This window comes from Enoplosus armatus, chromosome 11 (assembly GCF_043641665.1).
Source record: "Enoplosus armatus isolate fEnoArm2 chromosome 11, fEnoArm2.hap1, whole genome shotgun sequence".
In the NCBI taxonomy this organism is placed as follows: Eukaryota; Metazoa; Chordata; class Actinopteri; order Centrarchiformes; family Enoplosidae; genus Enoplosus; species Enoplosus armatus.
The window spans coordinates 8,733,486-8,757,452 of NC_092190.1; the positions used below are offsets into that span (position 1 = coordinate 8,733,486).

Here is a 23,967-nt window from a genome sequence, read left to right on the forward strand (position 1 = left end):
CATCATCTGTCCTTCAATATATCTTATTTGTTTATTGCAACCATTGACGTAAAAATTGAAATAAACTCATAAAATACCAGACAGACAGATGGACAGAGAAATATAAAGTTTAGATAGGCTCAAATCTAGGACTTCAAAGACCTTCTTTTTTTTCCCGTCACCGGTTTTAATGAAGCCTTCTCAGAAGGGAGCAAGCAGTGAGACTCTCTTTATTAAAGCACAGCCACTAAGGGCCCCCTATGGACCCACATAACAAAGTGTGTCATTAAAAATTAACTTTGGGTGGAAGAGACTTAGTCACAGAGGAGAAAAGGAGCGCAAGCTGCGATCAGCCAGGCCTGTAGCTCCGAGGCCTGGGGAGTGACCACAGTGTGGAATGAGCACAGCTCTGGGTTCACAGTCCACTGACAACCCACTCTCTCACTGGACTTTTTGTGGCTACGATGACCCTGGATGCAGTGAACAAAAGGGGTGGCTTTCAAAATATGGCTCAAAATATTTTTCCTTATTGACTGACATTAAAATGCTTTACAGTGAGAAGTTCATTTCTCTCTTCAACAAATAGTTGATGTTCATTTCAAAGATTCTTGAAGGCCACAAATGACGTCATGGCATTATTTTAGTCAGACCTGACAAAATGACACTCGATATTGACTATGAATGAAGTCAACCGGCAGCAATTATACTACTTCTTGATGATCGTAAGGTAAACAGTTGACTAGGTTCTATGTTTGCAGAGGCCCCCTGTGGTCATATTAAAATGAATGTGGAGAATTCACTGCCTTAGAGAAAAGTATATCTGAGTGGATTTGCTCAGTGCTCATTTAGCCAGTTTTTTTTAAATTGTGACCAGTGGCCTTCTTCTGTTCCTTTTTCTACACTAACTAAATTAAACTCATTACCATTTAACACATCACAATGTTTCCTCTTAAGCAAAACAAGAGAAGCAGACAAAAGAAAGCTTATTTAGAAGATGAAAATGATCTTTTGTGAGGTCAAAAACAAGGGTACAGTAAAACTCACAATTAATAAATTCACGTTTACAACTTCAAAACATCAATGACATAATATGCAGAAATGTACATTGATAAACATCGATAGATATGGAGAGAGAAATGTGCATGCACAGCTATTTGATAAATATGTTAATAATTAGATTTTTTTTAGATATAATTTAGAAAATGTCAGGACAAGGTCATATATTTTTCAAAATGTGACAAATTAAAGAAAGAAGGCCGATTACATGTTGAGCTTGAACATTCTCAAAATATGGTATTGCATTAACAATACGAATCTGGTATCAGCTGAACTACACAAACTGCACAAATCCTTTTCAGAAGCCATCTTCCCTCCTAGCAGTCTGCTCCTTCTGACACAGTTGCTTTTACACTTTCTCATCGAAGCTCAGGCCTTTCATATCCATCGCTTTAAGACAGCCCTTTCAACTACAGGTGTCCAGCCCGAGGCGGAAACATGCCCTCCTGTGGCTCACTCACTGTAGGTACAAGGTTACCCACAACACAGATCTGGGATCAGCTCTTTCTGATCCTGCTGCAAGATGTTCAGCTACGAGTAAGAGAGGACTTGACAAAGACCTGAACTCAGATCAGTCCTGTAATTTCTGAATTTTGCTGCTCTCACCTTGAACTATTTGACGTCTTTCACCTAAGAAGGCCCATGTGTAGGTGACATATTCTAGAAAGCTTTAAAAAAGAAATACATGAAATGAAAAGACGGCGGCATCAGTTGTCTTCTGGCACGGCTTTGGATCTTGATGCTTTGACATTTGTGGTTCAGCTGAGTGCTTCCTTATCCACAGTAGCCTGATAATCAGACTGAATTGCCGCTTTGTTTCACTTCATTCACTCAGCATGACATTGGAGGGTGGTTATTTTGTTTTGTTTTTCCCAAACCAATCTGTAAAAAGTGACATATCCATCCCACCGCCATCATTTGCAGTTGAAACGGAAGCTGTAGTAGCAGTATTTTTAGATTAACAATGATCATATGACTACTTTTATGTGAAATTAAGTTGTTTGTAGAGATGAAACAACAAATTATCGCCTTACTCTGCAGTACCCCCTATAATATAATTTCAGCCATTGTTTTGGTTTTCCAGCCCGCAACCTTACCGTTTTGAAAAAAAGCTGACTGTGCGCTCCTTGTCCAGCAACAAAAAACAGGCAGACAGAAATAACAACTAGCTGGTGAACATAGTGGAGCGTTTAAGAGTCAGATACTTTCCTCGGAAGTTGGTGGAGATCAAAAACGTTTAAAGGAGTGAATATTGGACTATTGACATTCTCCAGGTGGCCAGAAACACAACTCTGGATGACATATGAACTTTAAAGGTGATAATATGTTAGTAGCCTCACTGCCCCTAAGTGGCCAAAAAATCATTTTTTGCAGGTTTGACTTTTGACATTTGCCATTTTAAGTGTCTTAAGTGTCAATAATTCTATGAATATAGCATTTTACATGCTATTTAGGAAGATGTCCCCATTCTTAATGCTGCCTACTAAGCTCTGTTTGGTCAACTGTTTATACAACCAACGAGGACACGCATCAATCAGCTACAGACAGCAGACCCCTTTGAATCACTGCCCGGACGTCTGAACAAGGCTATGTCGATACCACCAAGGGGCATAATCACCGATGAATTCTCTGAACTTTTGTATATATGGACTGAGACAGTTCTCAGGCTAGCAGGCAGGCACCTATGTCACCTCTAAGAAATCAAAGTCAGTCATGGCCTCTTATTCTGTCATTTCAGACAGACCACGGATGTCTGCAGAGGACAAGAAAAGAGCCGCTCCACTGGATAGAGGCCATGCAGAGGTAAAGGACGATTACATTCTGCTTGCTCTCTCTGCTGTCATCTTCTAACATTTCTCTTCCACACAATGGCCATGAGGAGGATGGGTTGGAACACCCGTCACCCTAATGTTTCCCTGCCTTATCATGAGGAGCTCATAAAGATCCACTCTCTTCCCTTCAAGTAGGCCAATCTCTGTGTCAGCCACATGAAGGAAAGGTTCTGCACACACACACATACACACACACACACACACACACACACACATACACACACACACACGAGTGCCAGGCTCACTGGTGGATCACCAAAATTTAACGTCAGTATTCAACCCCCAAAAAGCTTGATCTATAATGATTAAGAAGGGCTAGTTTACATGACCACTTGCATGCATATTCATTGAGATTATATTACATTTGATATGGATTTTTACTCTTCTCCCCTTAAATGCCATCAGAGCATTTAGAAAGAGACTGGGATGGATAATGCAGTGATTTGATTTCTAACTACTCTTCGGATAAGATTGATCCCTGTCCTCTGGGGTTGAAAGGTCATCCGGTTAACCCTTCAGTGACCTGTAACCTCTGCCCTCTAACGTAGAGCTTTTCTCTTGACATCATGAGACTGATGAGCAGAGTGACATGGTAGCATTTTTCACCACTTTGTTTCAATTATTTCCATCTGATGGCCTCCTCTGGATCTTCACATATTTTGGTCCACTGCAGTCAAAATTAGGAATAGAAACCTGATGTTATTGGGCAGAATAGGGGTCATTGAAGCTAGCAACTATAAACCTAATGTATTTCGTAAATTCTGTGCTCGTGTGTGAGTATTAATGTGTTTCTGCTGTGTGGCTTTTTGGTCTTTAACAGACAGAGACAGCATTGGGTTGTCACAAATACATGATGTGAAAGGGAGAGAAAGAGGCAATTTGGATCCTCATTAAATTTTCAAAAGTCCTGATGGTCCTCTGAAAATTGAACCAACTGTTCCAACGCAACCTTAATTTTATGCTACAGTAAGTGCAAATTAGTTTCACAAAAATTATTTTTAATCACACTCTGCCGAGTTAATTTGCTGTGTGGTAATTTTCCATGCTCCCTCTTAGTATCGCACTCAGTCATGAACCATGATGACTTGTATGATCTGTGCTCACCCCCGGCCTGCCCCTGGTTCAGACTCAATGTTTCTCTTGTTACCAATCTACCAATCCTCTACCTACTTCATAAAAACAATATAACGTTTTTCTTTCAAGCATCTCTGATGTGCAGCAACACTGTAGGAGTAGCCGAGGAAAGCAAATGAATTATCTTTGGTTACTGGTCTTTTTTTTTGGCACGGCAGCAGTGATCTCGAACGCTGGACTGTTCTTATTACATTACATTCATTTGAAAGATGCTTTAGTCCCAACAACTTACAGTTTCCCCCTTTTTATCTTCTTTTTACATCTCAGAGATCTCATGATTCAGAACATGTGTTTTTCTGATGAAGATGCATCCACCACATTAAGGTGTTTACAGGGTATATAATTGTATTAATTTGCTAACACAGTAGTCACATATTTCAAACCAGCATTTACCTAAATCTGCTTATTTCCAGTCACAAGTGCTTCTTTTTACTCTGAACAGCTTTAGTTCCATTTGATTTTAAATCATTGTTGATGCACTCTCTTTAGAGATACACATTCACATGTATATGACTCACTGCATATTTATCATTGGGTTAAGTATCAATTTTGTGAATCATAGTCATATATTAGACAAAATACAGTACATATCGCATACATATATATTATAAATATGTACAGATAGATAGTCCACATTTGTCTTAAATATATGATACATGTTGCCTTGTCCATCATAAGCAATCCTAAAATTCTGACCTTTGCATTAGCAACTAACAGCTTCAACAAAGTGTATTTTGTATTATATTGTATTTTTTTAATGAGCTTCATGTATCAATCTCTTCTCAGGTATTTTTTTTACAGTACGTTGTCAGTACAGTTGTGAATAATACCACCATATGTATCAGCAACATGGACACAAAGGATTATGTACATTCTGATTCCTGAATGTTCATAATTAGCCTAATATCAGACAGAATTGTCAACTCGTTATACTTCATTTCCATCTTCAGTCTGACGTTGCTTCCACTCTAACCAATTTTTGTGGGGGAGGGGGGATTTGATTTTCCCTAACCAATCACGAGAGATCAACATATTCACCTGGCGGTTAATCGTTGTTCCCCCCTCGGCGCTCATTGGATAGTAGCTTTTTCAACCAAGAAACTGCTCTTTCGTGATGCCAGACCAGAATCAGTCAACTCGGTGGAGTGGGCGGATTCAAAGGTCTGAATCTTATCTTGATTAAGGAAGAAAAGAAAATTGTTTTGATAAAGAAACTGTCAGAATTTGTTCATACAGAAAGTTGACGTTTTTGTGGCTTGTGGTTCTTTTCAGAGTTTGAAAATGCTTTTCAATGTCATATTTGTAAAGATACAATTACTGTTGCATAAGCTCTATTGAAACATGAATTCCCCTTTGATGACCAAGTGAATAGCTGTTTCCAAAATTAAATCATATCAATGCAGGATACTTTTTCTATACCATAATACTACTGCATTCTACTTCTTGAATACCATTGTGAACTCTTGGAACAAAAGACTAAAAATCAGTAAAAAGATCTGACTGAAATCAGTTCATTAATGACACAATTTTCACATTTTCACTTTTAGTGAAACAAATTAGCAGCCTGTCATGAACCCCAGGCACAGGTGGCAGAGTGACCTATGCAGACTGAACATTATTTTGCACCTATATCATAAGTAATGAGTCTTTTCTGAAGGTCCAAAATACTGATTGTACCAGCATGAATGATCAAATTTAAAATGCTGTGCTTCAGGTTGGTTTTAAATAATTGTTGAGTAGAGTTTGTTGGATATTTATACTTAACCTCACTGAATTGTAATGACAACAGTAATCACTTTTATCTAGCAAATGCACAGTTGTACGAATGTGGGGCATTTAACAGCGATGCTGGAGTGTCTCTGGCTTTCTCCTCTGGATTGATGGACTCTGAACATCGACATCCTGTTATCCACTGATTTTCTTGGTCTTTGGTCAGTTTTTCTGCTAACTGAACATAATGATTAGCCATATAATTGTTGTGGTAATATGATCAGCACTTACTCAATTGGCTTGCAAACTTTAGATAAATATAGTATTCTGCTGCTAGAGTGAAGACAAAACACAGTCCATCATTGTCTATTGATGTTTATAAAAGCTGCATAAATGACACAAGGCCAGCATTTAGTTGAATTAGAAAAGAAAAGAAAGAAAGAATAAGGCACAATGACAACTACATGGTAATACCCAAAAGTCAATCCAAGGTTAACTTTATTATTACCTATGCAAATATCTGACCGTAATCTTATTCTTTCAGTTCTTCTTTATTCGTCTTTAGAAACATTAAATGAAGAGCTGATTGCAGAGTGACAGAGGTGGGGCCATTTAATAGCCCTCTACCTGGATGAAAATTGCATTTAATCATCCTCAGCTGTTGTAAAAGTGAAAAGAATATTGGATGAGGTAATTGGCTTTCTGAAATCTGAAAGGGCCAACAACTTGCATGATGTTCACCAGGGCTGAACAATGTTGCCTCATCTGCTGACAGATGGTACCTTAACTGTTCGTAGCCTTTTCTCTGTGTTGTACTAATTCTCCAGTTTGGGGTGCAAGACTATGCCCACATTTACTTTAACTTGAAGTTTGGCACCATGGAAGAGGTCGCAGTGTGCCCTGTGCTACATGGGCGTTGAATCCAAGCCTGTCCATCAAAACAGACGGTCCAACAGAACAATAAAAAGCCCCTCGGGAAATATGCCAGATCTCAAAGTTGGCCCTTTTATATGAGATTTTGTGATTCCTCCTAGAAGCAGAATATATGATCCCCGGGGCAGGATGAACGGCTCTGCCTGGGAGAATAGAGAGAGAAGAAGGAGGAGAGGAGGAAGAAAGATGAGTGTCTCCATCTGTGTGTGGATCTGGGGGGCTTACAGAAGGTTGCATCTCCTCCTGGAAAAGAGGGGAGTCTTGGGCAGATCGAACACAGACTTAGTTTCTCAGTTTCCTGGCCTTGTGCCTCACGGCTGCCATTTTACAGCCAGTGTTTGCCAACAAAACCACATATGTGCCACAGAAAACACATGTGGCTTAAACATCTTTATGCCTTTTACTGTTGTAGAGCTTTCATTACCTTTGGCTTCAACTGACATGGCAGCTCCAACCACAGATATTTAAACAAAACTGAATTCATTGTGTGTATTTTACCTCTGTGTGACTACTTGCACACCTTTTGCAATGACCATATTTAAAAAATTAGCATTATATTATAGGAATATATTTATATAATGTGTGTTCATGCGTGTGTGAATTTGCGCGCGTGAACCTGGGGGATTGGCCATCTCCTCGGCCGACAGTGGCCATCTGGCCGAGGGGTTTGGAGACAGACACTGTCTGTTGAGCACTATAACCCTTATTTTCATGCCACGTCTCAGATGCCTCTGCCACTCTCGCGGGTCTCCCTTCACACCGAAAGAGACACTCTGAAATGGATGAAAGACGACAGACAGGATGTCTGGCATGGATGGGACTAAAGAGAGAGTGCAAGAGAGGAGTAAAAAAAAAAGATCACTGTTGTCAGTGGGCCAAATCAAGCAGACACATATCATCATTCTATTGGGCAAGGGTCCAAATCAATATCTTGTTTCTGACAAAGCTAGTAGGTTTGATGTATGCTGTTGTTCTGACCTCAGGTTGATCACACAGTCCTGAGGTGTGAGCGTCTACAGAGATGTTAGTTGTGATGGTGTGAAGCAGTAGCTCATAGTTAGAAAAGTGTGTTGGTTCACTGACGGTGGCTCATCACACATTTTCATGCCTGACTCATATTTGTTCCTGATAGATGAAGAGCTTTTAACTATGAATCAGGGCTCAAAGGTGTGGAGGTATGCTTATGAAGTACACATGACCATTGAGCAATATGTGAAGACAATAGAGACACTATAAGGCCGCACTAAAGGAATGTAAAACGCAGTTGACGGGTATAATCAGATAAGTGTCACAAGTACCAAGGGTAGAGGGGCATATACTAATGAAGTGTGGAAGCAAGTGCCCATAAAAGCTATAAAAGCCGAGGTTACATAATTAAAATAATTTCCGGCTAACAGAGATGATGTTGTGTATTTTCTCACTGAAGCCTGAGAGCTTAGTTCTGGCAGACAGAATCTGGGTGATACAAATCTGCTGAAATGTTCCTTCTTACACACCTAAAACTTCTTTAACAGCAATAACTAACTTCCAAACTTGATGAATCCACAACAAGTGGAGCTTAATGTATTTTTATTCATTTCATTAAAGAATTCATGTGCCATTTCTTTGTCATTGGTGTTACCTATAATGTAAACAACAGTAAGTGTTTATAGAAATATGTTTTCTCATTACAACCTGGATATTTAGTTGAAGGCAGAGTAGTGGCATGATAAGACCAAGGAAAAATATTTGATTATGTATTAATTAATAAAATTGCACATGTTTAAACATTGCATGAATTTATTTAATTTGCATGATCATATTTTTTCTGTTAAACCAACAACAATTGAAAAATATTCAAACAAAAAGTGTAAAAGAACAAAATATTGCTAGAAAGTAAAAAAATATATCTATCACATTACTGAAAAATCATGTAATAACACCAGTGACTTCACATGAGACAGTATTCTTCATCTAAATTCAATTCATGTTTCAACTATTTATCAAATAAAAATGCCATGTAACTCAGTAACACCATTTAAAAGTCGAAAACATTTGAGTGCCAAGATTAGAACAGCTTGTCAATGCAGATTAACATTACAGAACATCAGCATCGTCTTGAGACGTGACTTATTTTCTCAGAGACTAGTGACAAACTTCAAACATGGTGTTTCCCTATTATAACCTCTCACTTTAAAGTCTTCTTTCAGGTATGCCCAAATCTTGTCATGGATCTCTTGTTCTCAGCAACTGGCTCTGGCATGAAGCACATGATCTGATGACCATACCGTCCTATCTGCATTGCACTTGATTGTGACATTATGTGCCTCCACCTCCAGGTTAATGTCAGGGTATGGCTGGTCATCACATGTCCGGTCGGTGTTGCAGTGTTTGTGGCTCTGACTGGCTTCCCTCTGTTGGAGGAACAGCTCCAACAACGACATCTTGCAAACCGTAGCATGTCTGTACTGCTCTCATCAAATGTCCCTGTCTTGTTTCGTTAACACACCACACCTTTGTCTGAGCTCTCCTTTCCCTTTCACTTAGATCTCCTACTTTCTTCCTCTTTTGGGTCACGATATCATTGACGTAACCCTGATGCCATGTTGCCAAGTACTTTGCCTTACGTGTGGGGTCTGCATCTCTCCGCTGCCTATATAATCTTTGCTTTTCAGCGGTACTCAATTTCGCCATAAAATAAGACAATAAGTAAAACTTTTTTTCTCCTCCTTTTTGCAGCTTTTATGTGGCTCATTTATACAGGAACGTCACTGGTGTTACAGTCACTGGTGTTACAGTCACTGGTGCTCCTCTTTCTGGTAAAACCAGTGATGTTCCTGTATAAATGAGTGACAATTTTGAGGAAAAAACTAAACTTTTAACAAAATGGCAAAATGTGTCAGACTTCATGTCTTAAATAAATTCCTAAAGTTAAACATTGAACATCAGATTAATAAACTTTCTTGCATCATTGCAAGGACAGTCTTTACTTATTGAACATACTGTATAAAATTGACACGATTATTAGGTCAACTTAAAAGATTTTGGTGTCTGCAAAAGTAAGAGACAGCACTTCCGCTGTTTTTGTAGAATGACCACAGTGTTCAGGCCCCAATTGTGACGTGGCTGGTGAAGGTGGAGAACACTGAAACATATAGATAGCAGAGGGTCCGGGATAGCTAGCTAGTGTGGAGAGATATTTGTTACTTTATTGAAGAGTACTTAACATCGACCCTATAATGCCCAGTCCACGATACTACATTCACTAGTCATACATCAACAGTACGTCACAGTTATCATAACTTCCACCCACTTGCGACTGAAGAGAGTTTGCGCTTGTCGGTCGGAGCAGCACAGCATCAGTTTACTGTCGCACACAGCTCTCGCTCTACATCCACGTTGTTTGTTCCCTTTGTGTGTGTGTGTGTGTGTGTGTGTGTGTGTGGAGTTCGTTGTGTGATTCAGGAATCATCTGGGTTTTGTTTAGAGCTGGAGGGCATGTGAACCCCGCAGTTACAATAGGACAGTAGTACTGCCACTAGAGCGGGCTGTAGTTAATCAGTAAATATCTCTGAACTGCAGGCTGCTTGTTAAACCACGATATGTCTTGTTTTCTATTTCTTTAGATCAGTCTCTCCGCTGGCTCACTGTAACCAGGTCACTAGCAGACTAATTTATGGCCTCACTGATGTAAACATGACTGTTGTCTTGCACAAAGGCATTCACATAATTATTTCCTTGTTATATTGGCCTCATGTGGAGTTCAGCATGACTTTAGTCACACAGAGGATAGGCAGCCACCTTGAGGTTTCCTCCTTACACATCATGCTAAGCCGAGCATTCAAGTATTTCAACACAAAACAATGAGTTACAAGGAGGAAATAAACAGGGACTGGAGCACACTGATTGATTTGCAGCCTTCAGTTCTGTCTGAAATGTCTTTGTTAACATCAGCTTCACTGTTATTTATTATCAATTTCATCTAGCTGCACTCACTGCACATCTAAGCTTCCATGTACTGATAGTCATCTGCTTCTCATCAGTGCTAGTCTGATTGTCGGCTCCAAGCCATTACATTTTGTGTATTCAATATGCTAAACATGCAACATGTATCTTGCTGCTGCATGCTAGGTGGATTGAGAAAAAATGATTTCACAGGACAGTAAATTTCCCTGCAATGTTTGGTGCTTTGTTGAGGAGTGGCCACACATATGACAGCTGGTGTCATATGATCAATGTGCAATCATGTGAGTTGGCTGATTGAACTGCAACAACTGAAATAAGGAGTTCTTCTTTTGCTGTGCTAAGCAGTGTCTGACTGTGAGGAATCGGCACCCTGACAAATAAGACTGGAGATCAGGTCAATCCAAGTGTCAAATGGAAATGGAAAAAAAGATTTATTCTTAAACTTTAAACCATTATCGTGACCATGTCAAACCTGCCTGACATTTGACTGTGTTCACTCCCGTGTCCTAATATTATTTGACACAAATCTGAGTTGCTGTGATCCTGTTGTAAATGTGTGCTGTACTGACATGCTCTCTGTCTCCTTAAAGATTCTTCTCTCCATCTCCGCCAGAATCTGGAACTCAAAAATAGACTTCTACGTGGTTTAATTAATGTTATTCTGCTCTATAGGCAATGAGTCTTTTCCAAAGGTCATGCAAGATGTCAGCAGCTGACATTTTTTTCACATCCCTTACATAACCTTCCTCTCTCGTACACACACACACACACACACACACACACACACCATCTTTCTCACTGTCTCGCTCTTGTTTCTCTTTCTCTCACCTCCACTTTCTGTCTCGCGTGGTGTGAGGGATCAGAAATTGCCCAGAGGGTCCACCCACGCTTTATCCCCCAGCGATGAGTAAGGCAGCAGCAGATTTCTTGCTGTTTGCGCATAAATGTGAATGTGCTTATGCATAAGCCCACCTGTGCGACCCTTTGACTGGGATGGGATGAAAATAACAGAGCTAGACACTGTACTGTACGGCACTGCGCTCTGAACAGATGATTGTCATGGAACACACTGCTGTCTCTCCCTTCACCAACTTATTTTGTGCTGAAAAGTTAATAAAATAGCAACTGAGTTCGGCTTGAATTTTTAAACACACAGTGAGAGCGACGGGAGCGATGAGATGAAGGAAAGACGGAAGGTATGAGAGTGGATACATGATGACTCAGGAAATAATAGGGATGTCATCTCCTTCCTTTCGAATCACACATTTCATCAGAGCTTCCTGTTGGACGTGATTCCACGGCCCTGACTGCGACAGAGCTCATAAGCGTCAGCCGTCTCCGTGCTTTCAATTTGGACAACATTGCTTGGAATAGGACATTGTGCAGCTGCAGTGTCAGAGAGAGAGAGAGAGCTGAGAGCATCAAGAGCACACTGTTATTAATAACTCATATGCACGAGCGTGGTGTTATTGAGCATGTGCCGCTTACAAACACTCAATGTCACCGGCTCTTAACATATGAGAGGAGGGAGACAATGATTGTGGCCTATTGTACAGGACCTTATCTCTGTGAATGACCCTGAATGAGGCTTCAGGGTGTCAGGTTAGTCCTCTCAAATATGTCATTACTTTGCAGAATGAGGGATTGTGTTAGTGGATGCTGGAGATTTAAAAGCTAACAAACAAAGGGAAGTTTGTGAATATCCGAGCGCCATGCTGAAGTGAATTTTCTATTCCAGTGTGCTCTCTATCTACAGTATAGATCACCTATCACTCTGTGTAGGCGGGGAACAAGCAAGCTGTACACTTTGCTGCGGAACACGTCTGGAGGCTTGAGTCTATGGAAACTAAATCTTCATACTATAAATATAACTGAGAATCTAAGATGAAGCCTAACATAAAGCTTTTTCACAGGTTTTTAACATAGTTGCCAACCCTTTTTCAGCCTTTAAGGTTGTTTTTCTTTAATACCAGAGATGATTTTCTGGGATGTGAGTCAACATGCAACCTTTTCACCTATTCTATGCGATCCTAATTCTGCTCGTACAACTGAATTAAAGTAAATTATCTACATTTGAGGCAAACTTGGCCATGGAATAGGTATTCACTTAAGACTGTAGGTGTTCGATTAAAGTGATGCTCACCTTGAGGCTCAGAGACAGTTAACTCTTCTTTATTGACTTTTCTCTTAACACCACGGCACAGTATTGCAACCATGTAGGCTTACAGGCATATAGAGTTAAAGAATGTGTGGTCTGTATTTTTCACTGTTTTCATTTGAATTATTTTATTGTCTTATGCCTGCCCTTTGGAAATCACTTTGTAATCGCTGCAGTGCTGTATAAATAAACTTAATTATTATTATAATTTTTGTTATAAGAACCAATACAAAGTGCCAAAATTTAATGAAAATCAAGCAACCAAACACACACACAACTGAAATGGCTTATCACCAGAATTACAAAGAAATTCTTCCATGATGTGCACATATTTTTTATGAGCCTAATCAGCATAAACAGCAAAGTTACATTAAACCATTTTCAAAATGCACATGAATAAAGACATTTTACTGGCTTCTCTTTTAATTTGCAAGAAACACAGACTTCCATTCAATTTACATAATTATAGTTACTAACTGTTTTAGCAGTTAGGAGCAGCGAAACTAGCGTTAGCATAAACAAGCCACATGGAGCATAGATTAGCTTAGCAGATGTGAAGGAAGCTAACAGCTGGTAAAATAAACCAACGTGCTGCGAAAGGCTTATTAAATGTCCCATTCTGTTCTTAATAATTGCTTCTACTCACTCGGTCAGAGATGCACACAACTCACACAACTTTGATGCAGTAAAGTACACTTTGTACTCTGTTCTGCCAGCATGCCTCTTGCTTTGCCTGTTTACTGCAGAAAGCGCAGCTGTGCCACAAGAGGGCAATTGCATAACAGTCAACAGTCTTTCCAACAGTGGCAATGTTTTTATTTCCAGGGAATGAAGTGTTACGTTGTTGTATGACACAGACTTTACAGGGAGGATGTAATTAATCATTAATCATAATATTTGTTAATCATAATAATTTATAAATTATCACATGACCAAGGTCGGTGGAATTTTCTTTCTGTGCAGCATGGTAGGTAAGCTCAATTCAACAGTGTCAGTAACAGCAAACAGGGAGATATCAAAATCTGACACAATGACTAACACAACAGATCATATTCACAGATGGCTACAGGACAAAAAGGGGTGCAAGGTGGACATACAGAGTCGGGACTGTGACATTGGAGAGACCGGGGTTCGCATCACGAGTCCCGCGTTTGATTAGCAACAAAAGCAAGGTTAGGATAAGATCATGGTACTGTATGTTAATAATGTGAATACATCATGTCCTGTGCTTCAAGTCATTTTAGACTTTTTCAATATTGAACCAAGACCCTGATCTTTGTGAGTGCCTAGACACAGTCAATAGAAAAGTTTTATCGTTCTTCTACAAGTGGAAAAACAAATACGTTGCCAAACAACATTTTGCAGATATGTTCAGTAAGAGCATTTTGCGACTTGGCCGAGGCGTTAATTAAAAATATTTCCTCATAATGTTGATAAAAAATTGATTTGGGGCACCATTACTCTCTCAAAATGTATTTGCTGTTAGTATGATATAGGAGACAGGGCTGATCGTGGACCGTTACATATTGTTATACACTGTATCTCCAATGTATTGTGGAGAGCTGCAATGCAGTATAGACGCCCTGCCTCCTTATTCTATCGCAATTAATTATTAGTGGATCTGGCTCCTTTGGGCGAACAACACTATCAATACTGCATCTACTTGCTGTGATCAATGAACAAGTTATTTAGGGAATTGGCCCCCTCCTCATGCACTAACTGGTTTCTGCCCACACACTCTTATGTTTAAGTTTCCTCTTCATCACAGTCGCCTCAAATAGCACTTATAAAACGCATACATCACCACACCACTCTCTATTCTTACTCTTTATAGCCTGTGGCCTCACTAGTGTATACAGATCCCCCCCCCCCCGTCTTCACTGCAATGAGCAGTCCATTAGCAAATGCCAATAAGCCCTCTGTAGCGTGACAGCATGTTCTCAAACAAATTAGAGGCCTAAAGACAACGGGAATATTATTATTTTCAATCCTCCATCATGTGTTCATTAATCTTCATTTGGACTTGATGAGTGTGGCAATCAAATGAAATTATATCCCTGTTTTGGCCTCTTGTGGATACCCCCTCTCACACACTCCCATCTAACCCGCAAGCTATTGGAATGAAACAAAATTTCCAAACGACTTAAGATTAATTTTGTCTGATTAGCAGCTAAATATATCACCAAGCCCCTTCAAAGTCATTAACAGCAACAACAACGGCAGCAGAAGCAAACACATCACAGAGCGAATGCACAAATCAAGCGCGAGCAGAAACAAGACCTTTTTAAATATTGAAAGATAAACATCATACAGAAGCCTTTGTTTGATTGTGCAAACATTGCCAAATCTGGCGTGCTCTCTGTGAGATCTGAGATCTTGCTGGGTAATTAGAAGGTGTGTGTTCGGGGCCTGGCTCCATTGCTTTAAATCCCTGTAATTGCCCCTGATCTCCTCTTAAAACATCACTATTCATTCCCCCATAATTACCGGCACATCTGCGGGAGCACACGTGCCTCCGTCCTCTCTGACATCACTGTGCAGTCTGCCTCTCCAGTGTGCCGCTATCTGTTAGTGGTCTGACTGGTGGAGTGAAGAAAGAGCAGCATTATGTGCAACTGTACAGTCAAAACCATTTTATAATGACATTAAAACTTTGCTTTACAAAAGTCCTAAATCTTACTCCTCCTCGCACCCCTACGCCTCTGCACATTACTGATCAGCAGCAGTTTTACCTTTTCAAAAAAAACAGCATGGCATCCTGCTGCTTTGAGTCCGCAGGCATATTTCAAAGCACTATTTTATTATATAAATGTGACAAAACATGTAGAGAGGGTAATGGCAACACTTCTCTGCTTCAGCGTGGTCTTTGATGAGACTCAGCAATAGGTTTGTTTGAATATTTTGGAGAATATTTTCTGGTCCAAAATGCAAAGTCAGTCAGTGGAGCGAGGAAACTATATAGAATCAAAATGGACAGATTGAAGGGTGTACAAAATCACTCATAGGTCAGCAGTGATATATAGTAAAATATACAATAATATAAACTGAAGAAAAGTTTCTGCCCGTTGCAAAGCTTGTCCCTTTCCTTTCCATAATCCCTGGTGTTGAGGCTCTTTTTCCTGCTTTCATAACAATCCATTAATTTCATGTACTGTTTAAAAAAACTGCTTTCAGTCCTGAAAAAAGAAAGTCCTGCGCTGGATAATCCATCACGGCAAATATGATTTATTTTTCATGGTGCCAAAGTTGAGTGTTTTCATAACAGCGTTTGTATTCACACCAACAGTATTATTGGACCAAAGACGATTTCAGTCTCTTTGATTGGATAAACAAGACACTGTAAACATAAGTTGGAGACAAAACTTTTTAGCACTTGCAATTACTAACATCTTCTTCCCAGGCATCCTAAGCAGCAAGCTTAATGCAATCACTGAGAATGTCAGAGATTGCATTATGCTGTGCTTACTTTCAATCAAGTCAAAAAGATGTTACTATCACATTCATGTCTTTTATGTGGCGGTGAACCGTATAGTGCCTTTATGGGACGTTTAAGGGGGTATATAATTGTCATTGCAAAATGTGCCAATATGAGTGGCCATCGGGGGCCTCTTTTCCCAAATCTTTTTTGGGCCCCAAACATTTACCTGGTTTACCTCTCCTGACGGTGCGCCTCTGGGTGTAGTTACTCTGTAAATCACTGTAATCTCCTTTGAAGTTGGCCTGCTGCCACACTATTGATTTAAATAGCATGAAAGTACAGAGTATTATGCGGGACATCTGTCTTTTATCGTGGTCTCACCTTGACTCTTGGCCGGACATTTGCATCCATTCTGCCGAGTCATTGTTGACAAACTTGGGCACAGCAGAGACAGACAATCATGAGGAAACTTTGAGGTAGCGCCCATGTGGGCCTAGGGCAGCAGAAATCACGTGTGACCTAATTCTCAGCTGTCCTAGATATAAACACTTGGCTTCCAGTAGATTACTGTCCTCCTCAGCTCATGATCAAAGACAGCCAGAAACAAACGACTGCCACGCGAGAGATGGAGAGACACTGAGGGAGGAATGTCAAATGAAGAAGACGATGCGTTAAGAAGAAAGGATTTAGAGAAAGAAAGACATGTAAGAGCTGGATGATGGAGGCATACATGTTCGGGGGCAGATAACGTGACATAAGCAGACCTCTATACACAAGGATATTTCAACTTGTGTCCTCCCTTCTTCTAGTTTCTATTTCCCTGTTGTTGTTTCCTTGCTTGTTCAGTAGTTCTGGATAACCTTAAAGCAGCTATAATCAATATTTTTATAATGCAAATGTATTAAATCACAATATGAAAACAATGTGAAATGAATATCACCGGAATCTGCAGCTCTCCTCGGCTTTACAGAGCTTTGTAGCGAGTTTCAGCTCATTGTTTAGCAATTTGGCCGGCAACTTTGCTGTTTTGGTTCCCTCTCACTGCTCTCATAACATAGTTAAAAACGCTCTAAAAACCCACTGTACACTATCTTCTCGGCTTCAAATAGCAGACAGACACCGTTAGTGACTAGCTGGTGAACATAGTGGAGCAATTAGCCACTAAAGAGCCCAGTACTTCCCTCAGGAGGTGGCAGAGACCAAAAATAGAGCTAAAAAAGAGCACATATTAGACTTTCGCCAGATGGCTAGAAAAACTACTCCAAATTAATGCTAATGTTGCTCTGTATCTGCTGGATTTGTAGATAAGCAACTCCCCATGGCAACTTAAACGTTGTTTCTGCTGCCCCCAAGTGGCCCCAAATTCTTTTTTCTGTTAGACCCCTTTCTTTTTCTGCCTGTGGCCAGTGGTGGAAGAAGTACTCAGACCTTTTACTTAAGTAAAAATAGCAATACCGCAGTGTAGAAATACTTCATTACAAGCAAAAGTTATGCATAAGTATTAGCATCAAAGCACATGTAAGCTAAGTACTAACAGTAAAAGTGCTCGTTATGCAGCTTGTTCCATTTCAGAAGAACATGTATTATATTACTTGATTATACTTATTGATGCATCATAGTGTGAAGATCATGTTGCCATAAAGGTGAAGCTAATTTTAACTATTTTACATACTGCTGGGTGGCCTAATATAAAATAATGCATCATTATTTATTTGTTGATTATATTCAGTTTTAATAATCTGCAATCTGTAATTAGTAAAATGCCTCTGAAATGTAGTGGAAAAAAAGTAGAAGGAAATGGAAATATTCAAGTAAAATACAACCCACCACTGTATTTGGCTGCATTTTCCGTATTAGTATTATTAGTGTAGTGATTTATTGAAGTGGTGGTAGAACAGTGGGTGGCAGCAATAAGGTGATGCTGTGTCTGCAGAAGAGGAAGCAAGAGCAGATCCTGCTGTGTCATTGTTTATCCTAAAAAAGTCTTTTCATCAGCTTTTATCTTATCTTCTTTTCTCTTTTCTTTTCTACTTTAGCCATTCCTTTCAGTGTCTTAAGTGCTTTAAAACTGTGTTTTAAACTTTGGGCACTGTATAAATTAACCATCAAAACCCTCAAACATAACAGTTAGTCCTGGTGCAACATACAGTATCTGACAGAAGAAGGGGAAAACCTGGACAACAATGCACTGGAGGGGCCTATTATCCCATTTATATTCACTCTCTGTCACAACCTGTGTGGCTGTTGGGTTAACCAGGGCCGACGTGCAGTGGAGCATTCATGTCCTGTCCTTGTCTCTCTGTTTCCCAAGCTCCATCACTCAGGCTCATGCAGAGGCAATATTAATCATCATAACGTCCTTCCATGCACAAACTGCAGTAATGAAAATAAAACTCACTCTGATGCTCATTCACCAAAGCAAAAATCTATCAATAACTGTTGCTCATTTATTTCATAATCAGCACAGGATCCTCGGGAGCTTTGCAATGAAAAGTGAATTTTGTCTTTTGGTGTGCCTTTTTTAAATCAATTTAAGATGGGATTTTTTTTCTCCCGTGGTATTATCTCGGCCCTTCAGAGAGGTTAGAGGTCAAACTTAGATGGAGAACATTACCTTTGTAGCTGGGTGGCATTCAGGTAAACACACAAGGCCTGTCTCTTCAGTTACCAGGTCAAAAATGATGTAACACCCCCTCCAATATATTTGAAAGATGCAACATATCAGAGAAACATGTGCTTTAGAAATCTATTTCTTTGCCACAGACTCCTCAAAGGCTGACTTTCCCACATCAATTTCAGAGTTTTTCCAAAGGTGATTTAACAGTCCTTTTGAACAAAGGACATTCCTATAGTGCATCTGCAGCAGAAGAATAGAATAAATCAGATTGTGTGAGTTCCCAGATGAAACAGAGGAGTATTTCTGCTTGGTGTCATCATACTCATTATGAGACACCCATTTATAGATCTGAGAAGGTGCTCTCACATCCTTAGAATAGCCATGAGGTCAAATTGAGAAGAGCTTTACTTTAAACAGTCAGAAGTGTGCCAGGCACAAGTTGGAAATATGCAGCACTTCACACAGTATGTTCTGTCTTCTTTGTAATGTACTGACATTTGTGCCGTGAATGACAAATTTCTTTAATCTACCCTCCTACTACACTGTTTATTACTCACTTGCTGAAGGTATTTGGAAGGTGCTTTGATTTATTTCTCCCAGAGCTGCAATGAAAACCAGCTGTGTGCTGTATTAAACCAACAATGAGGTGTATTATTGTACAGCTGCAACAACAATTTTGATCGTCGATTAGTCATTTGAGTCCTTTATCCAGCAAAAAATATTAAACAATCCCTGTTTGGAGCTTCTAAAATGTGAAGTGTGCTGCTTTTCCCTGTTTTATATTCATGTAAATAGAATATATTTGGGTTTTGGACAAAACCAACAATCTGGAGATGTCATCTTGGACTTTTTATTGACTAAACAATTAATAGTATAAACAATAATAGAAAGGATCGGTAATTGCAGCCCTATATCTGTGATCATGAGTGGTTCATGTAGAGGATAGCAGGTGATACATTTAATCCGAAGGTGTCATGTTAAGTAAGGACTCGCAGGAAGTTAGGTGTCTGCTCACTTCTTCCTGCTCCTCTTGCCTTCTGCTCTGCCTTGTCTGCCTTCATCATTGATGAGTCCCTCAGCTTAAACTGGGCTGGAAGCAGTGATGCAAGACGTACTCGGATCCTTCACTTAAGTAAAAGAACCAAAACAACAGTGAAAGTGAAAGTCCTACATTCAAGTACTAAAGTAAAACTGTAGTATATCAGCAAAATGTACTTTAGGGATCAAAAGTTCTGCTACACAAATTTGTGTCCACTTGATGGGCTTTTGTGTAATTTTTGCTTTTTTTGTGAAATATTGGATAATTCTACCTCTTTGGGCTTTTAACAGTTATATAAACGAAAACATCTACGAAGTTTAGAGGGGAAATGTCTCTTTGGTGCAACTGCTAACAACTCACAACTCAAGGGAGCCCAAGTAAAGACTGCTTTTTTGTTTAGTGGCCAAAGCCAAAAAGGTTGGGAACTACTGATTTAAATTGTTAACAATGTTTTTTAAGCTGATCAGATGTTTTTATGGAAAATCTTTTGATCTGAAAAGTTACTACTGCTGCCAGATAAATGTAGTAGAGTAAAAAGTACAATATTTCCCTCAAAATTGTACTTAAATACAGTATTCGAGTAAATGTTACTAGTCACCACTGGCTTGTCGTGTGAATAATTGAACCTTTATATTGTAGCACATTACTTTGAGGGCTTGATAATACCACAAATAGGTCTTTCAACTTTCTGTAGTCTCTAGACCATGTGCAGATTTTCAAGGTTGAGTTTAAATCAGATAAAACACTGATTGAGTGGACATACAGTATAAAACAGCTTTAATGAAACCACAAAAAAGGCTTCACAGTAAAGCAAAGCATGAAAAGATTGCCTGGTGAAACAATGTCTGCTTAAAGAATACGCTTCCTCTCCTGGAGTGTCTGGATATCTGCCATGAGAATAATAAGACCCCACATTCAAACACTGTGGCGCACCAGCATAACAATACATGTTTGAAATAACTATCGGAGGGGCCATTCATGCAACCTTTGGTTAATCACCCAACTGCCTTCTTCCATTCTCCACATCCTTTTCTCTCTTACCTCGCGCTCAATACACCTCCACATAGGCCAGGGATCTCATTCATCACTGCCAGTCCAGACTGGATATTAGTAACCCCGCAACAGTTTGCGAGAGTGTATTATCTCCCCGCCGCGTGTCTACTTACTTCATCAGAGAGTTGCCCATATAATGGAGAAATTTCCAGAAAGGCTGAGCAGCTGATTAGAGCTTTGTTGTTGGTCTGGCTGTAGTGTGTGTGTGTGTGTGTGTGTGTGTGTGTGTGTGTGTGTGTAATTGATTCACACTGACCTTTTCGCTGTTGTTTCTGTAGGCACTGAGATCTACTGTGTGTGAGCATTATCTTGTTCAATCACTAGTTAGGGACAGTTAGGGACAGGCACACACATAGTACTTAAATACTATACTTAGAATTGTGATATACTTGTACTTCACTTAAATATTTCTATTTTATGTGACTTTATAGTTCTATGCCACTATATTTATTTGACGGCTATGGTTACGGGTTACTTCACAGAATTAGGTTTTGCAACAAATATGTGATAAGTTTATAAGACATTGTTAAAGATTAAAACAGTTCCCAAATGTTTGGCCTTGTAAGCCCTTAAAAAAAGCAGGTGTAATTGGGGCTCTTTGTCAGGTTTCAGAGTTGTTAGCAACACATTTCCCCTTCAAACGTCTCAGATAGTTTTATGTAAATAACTTTTGGAATTATCCAATTTTTCACAAAAAAAGAGAACAAAAATCAAAGAAAAGTTCCAAAAATGAATATAAATTCCATCAGCAGAACTTCATTTCTTCTTCCCAACCTTCATTAATCATCTCACAACCCCACAGATTTATCTCGGGAACCTCTGGGCTCTTGGTTGAGCACCACTAAACTTAACTAACTGTATGTAAACTACTTAAAACTAACTCCATCTCGACCAGCTACGGCAGCTCATAATGTCGTCTGTAATAGACACAAGGATTACTTTATCTTTTGATGCGGTATTTAAATGTAGTTTTGCTGGTAATAGAGTTTTTCTTTTTACAATGTTTTATTGGTACTTTTACTTAAGTAAAGGATCTGAGTACTTCTCCCACCACTCACCCAAGCAAACAAGCAAATTAATTTTAAAGGGGGAAAAAAAGCAATAGATCTTGTTTTCAAATGCTTAAGGATGCATTAAAAAGATGCCCTCTGGCACTCAAAGCACTCAAAAAGAGGAAAGTTCTGAAGGATAGAGGTGTCTTTTCTCTCTGTGAATATCATCCTGATGACGGCTTATGGTAAGGAGTGCAGGCATTAAAGGGCTTATTGAGCATATGGCAACTCTCAGAAGACTTCCTTTGAAATCCCTTCCCTCCGTTTTCCCTGCAACCCACAGAAGTCTTGCCTAGTTTATATTCTCGATGCAGAGCCATGTGTGTCTCCCCGTGCCCTAAGTCTATGGGTGGCATTATAGACTCAGCAGGGTGATCAGTGGGGGTCAGAGCCAGCATTTAACCCTCTGTAGCCCCAGCAGCCTCTCTCCCTCCTGGACACCTGTTCTTCTTTTACATGGGGAGGCAGCCGTTGACCCAGAGGTGAGGCCAGTGATATGGTACAAAGGTAGAGATCTTTCTCTGTTTCTCAGAGACTGACTGGAGAGCAGGGTGCCCGGCTAAGAAAGGTCTTTATCTAATGCTATTAAGATCAATCAGGGCCTCAAGGAAGGATGCTGCTGTCTTTTCTTCCACTCACATGCCCCTCTGTCCACAGACACATATCTTCCTGACATGTGGAAATTTAGTTACTATTTCAGTTCAGTTCAGAGATTTCTCCTCGGAGAGATGTAGAAATGGTTGATTGTTTGTTGAGAAATGTGTGTGTTTATGTCTCTGTTCATGTAAAATTGTGATTGGGGGAAAAGATGTAATGTAAAAAGTGTATGTATGAGGTCTCAATCCCTTGCCAGAAAGACAGACTGAGGGAAAATTGGAATTGGAGGAGCCAAGAGGGAGGGGTTCATAGAGGATTTGGGTCATAGATTGCCAAGAGGGATGGTATTGTGTGTGTGTGCATATGTGTGTGTTTCAGGGTCTGTGAATGTGTATGTTTGCGTGTTTTTTTTTTATCTGTCTGTATGAGTGTGTTGTCACGTGCGTCTGTATCAGTTAGATTTCCTGATTAAAACCAATTATGTTTTTAATATTGTCTCTCACATGGAGAGCTGTTCTCTCTGCAGGAAATGGAGGTCTTTTAACAGGATCAAAGTTACTAAAAAGCAAATTAATATAATTTTAAATGCGTACAAATATGCATTAATATTTAGCCATGTGGCTCTAGGGCTGGCATGGTTTCAGTCCACCGCTGAGGACTGAAATATTACTAAACTATCGGACTGATTGCTATGAAGTTTGGTACAGACATTAATTGTTCTCAGAGGATGAAACCTAAAGACTTTGGTGATCCTTTGACTTTTCCTCTAGTGCTACCAGCAGATCAAGTTTCACTTATTCTGTGAAATATCTCCACATCTGTAGATCCAATGTACTGGATGGACTGGTGCAAAATTTGGCACAGATATCCATGGTGCCAATACAATGTATACTTTGTGATCTCCACCATGGGGTTGACGTGTGATTTTAAGTGAAGTATCTCAAGAACTATTGGATGAATTGCCTTGAAATTTGGTACAGACATTCATGGTTCTAAAAGAAGTCTCCTAAAGACTTTGTTGATTCCCTGGCATTTCTTCTAGCAACACCATGGGGTTGACATTTGTGGTTTTAAGTTAAGTGTCTCAACAACTATTAGATGAATTTCCATTACATTTGGTACACATATTTATGTCCCCCTCAGGATGAATTTTAATAACTTTGACAATCTCTTAACTTTTCGTCTCGCGCCACCATCTTCATGTCTTCAATTTTTCCAATATCCAATCAGCCTCAGCAATTAGCAAATGTTGTTGTTAAACTACGATGGTGAACATGGCAAACCTTATACCTCCTAAACATTAGCATGTTAGCAATGTCATTGTGAGCATGTTACCATGCTGACGTTAGCATTTGGCTCAAAGCTCTACAGCCTCAATGAGCTGTTAGCATGGCTGCGGACTCTTAGTCTTGTTTAATACTGTTTTTCCCCCTATGAATGATTA

At 39.6% G+C, this 23,967-nt stretch overlaps 1 protein-coding gene across 1 annotated transcript in view; it reads left to right on the forward strand.

Annotated features, from left to right (window-relative positions):
- The window catches only part of il1rapl1a (interleukin 1 receptor accessory protein-like 1a), a 247,238-nt gene that overhangs the window by 14,050 nt on the left and 209,221 nt on the right, over positions 1 to 23,967 (forward strand). Inside the window, 1 exon segment of the mRNA XM_070914546.1 lies at positions 2,774 to 2,838. Coding sequence (XP_070770647.1) covers positions 2,774 to 2,838 — 65 coding nt within the window.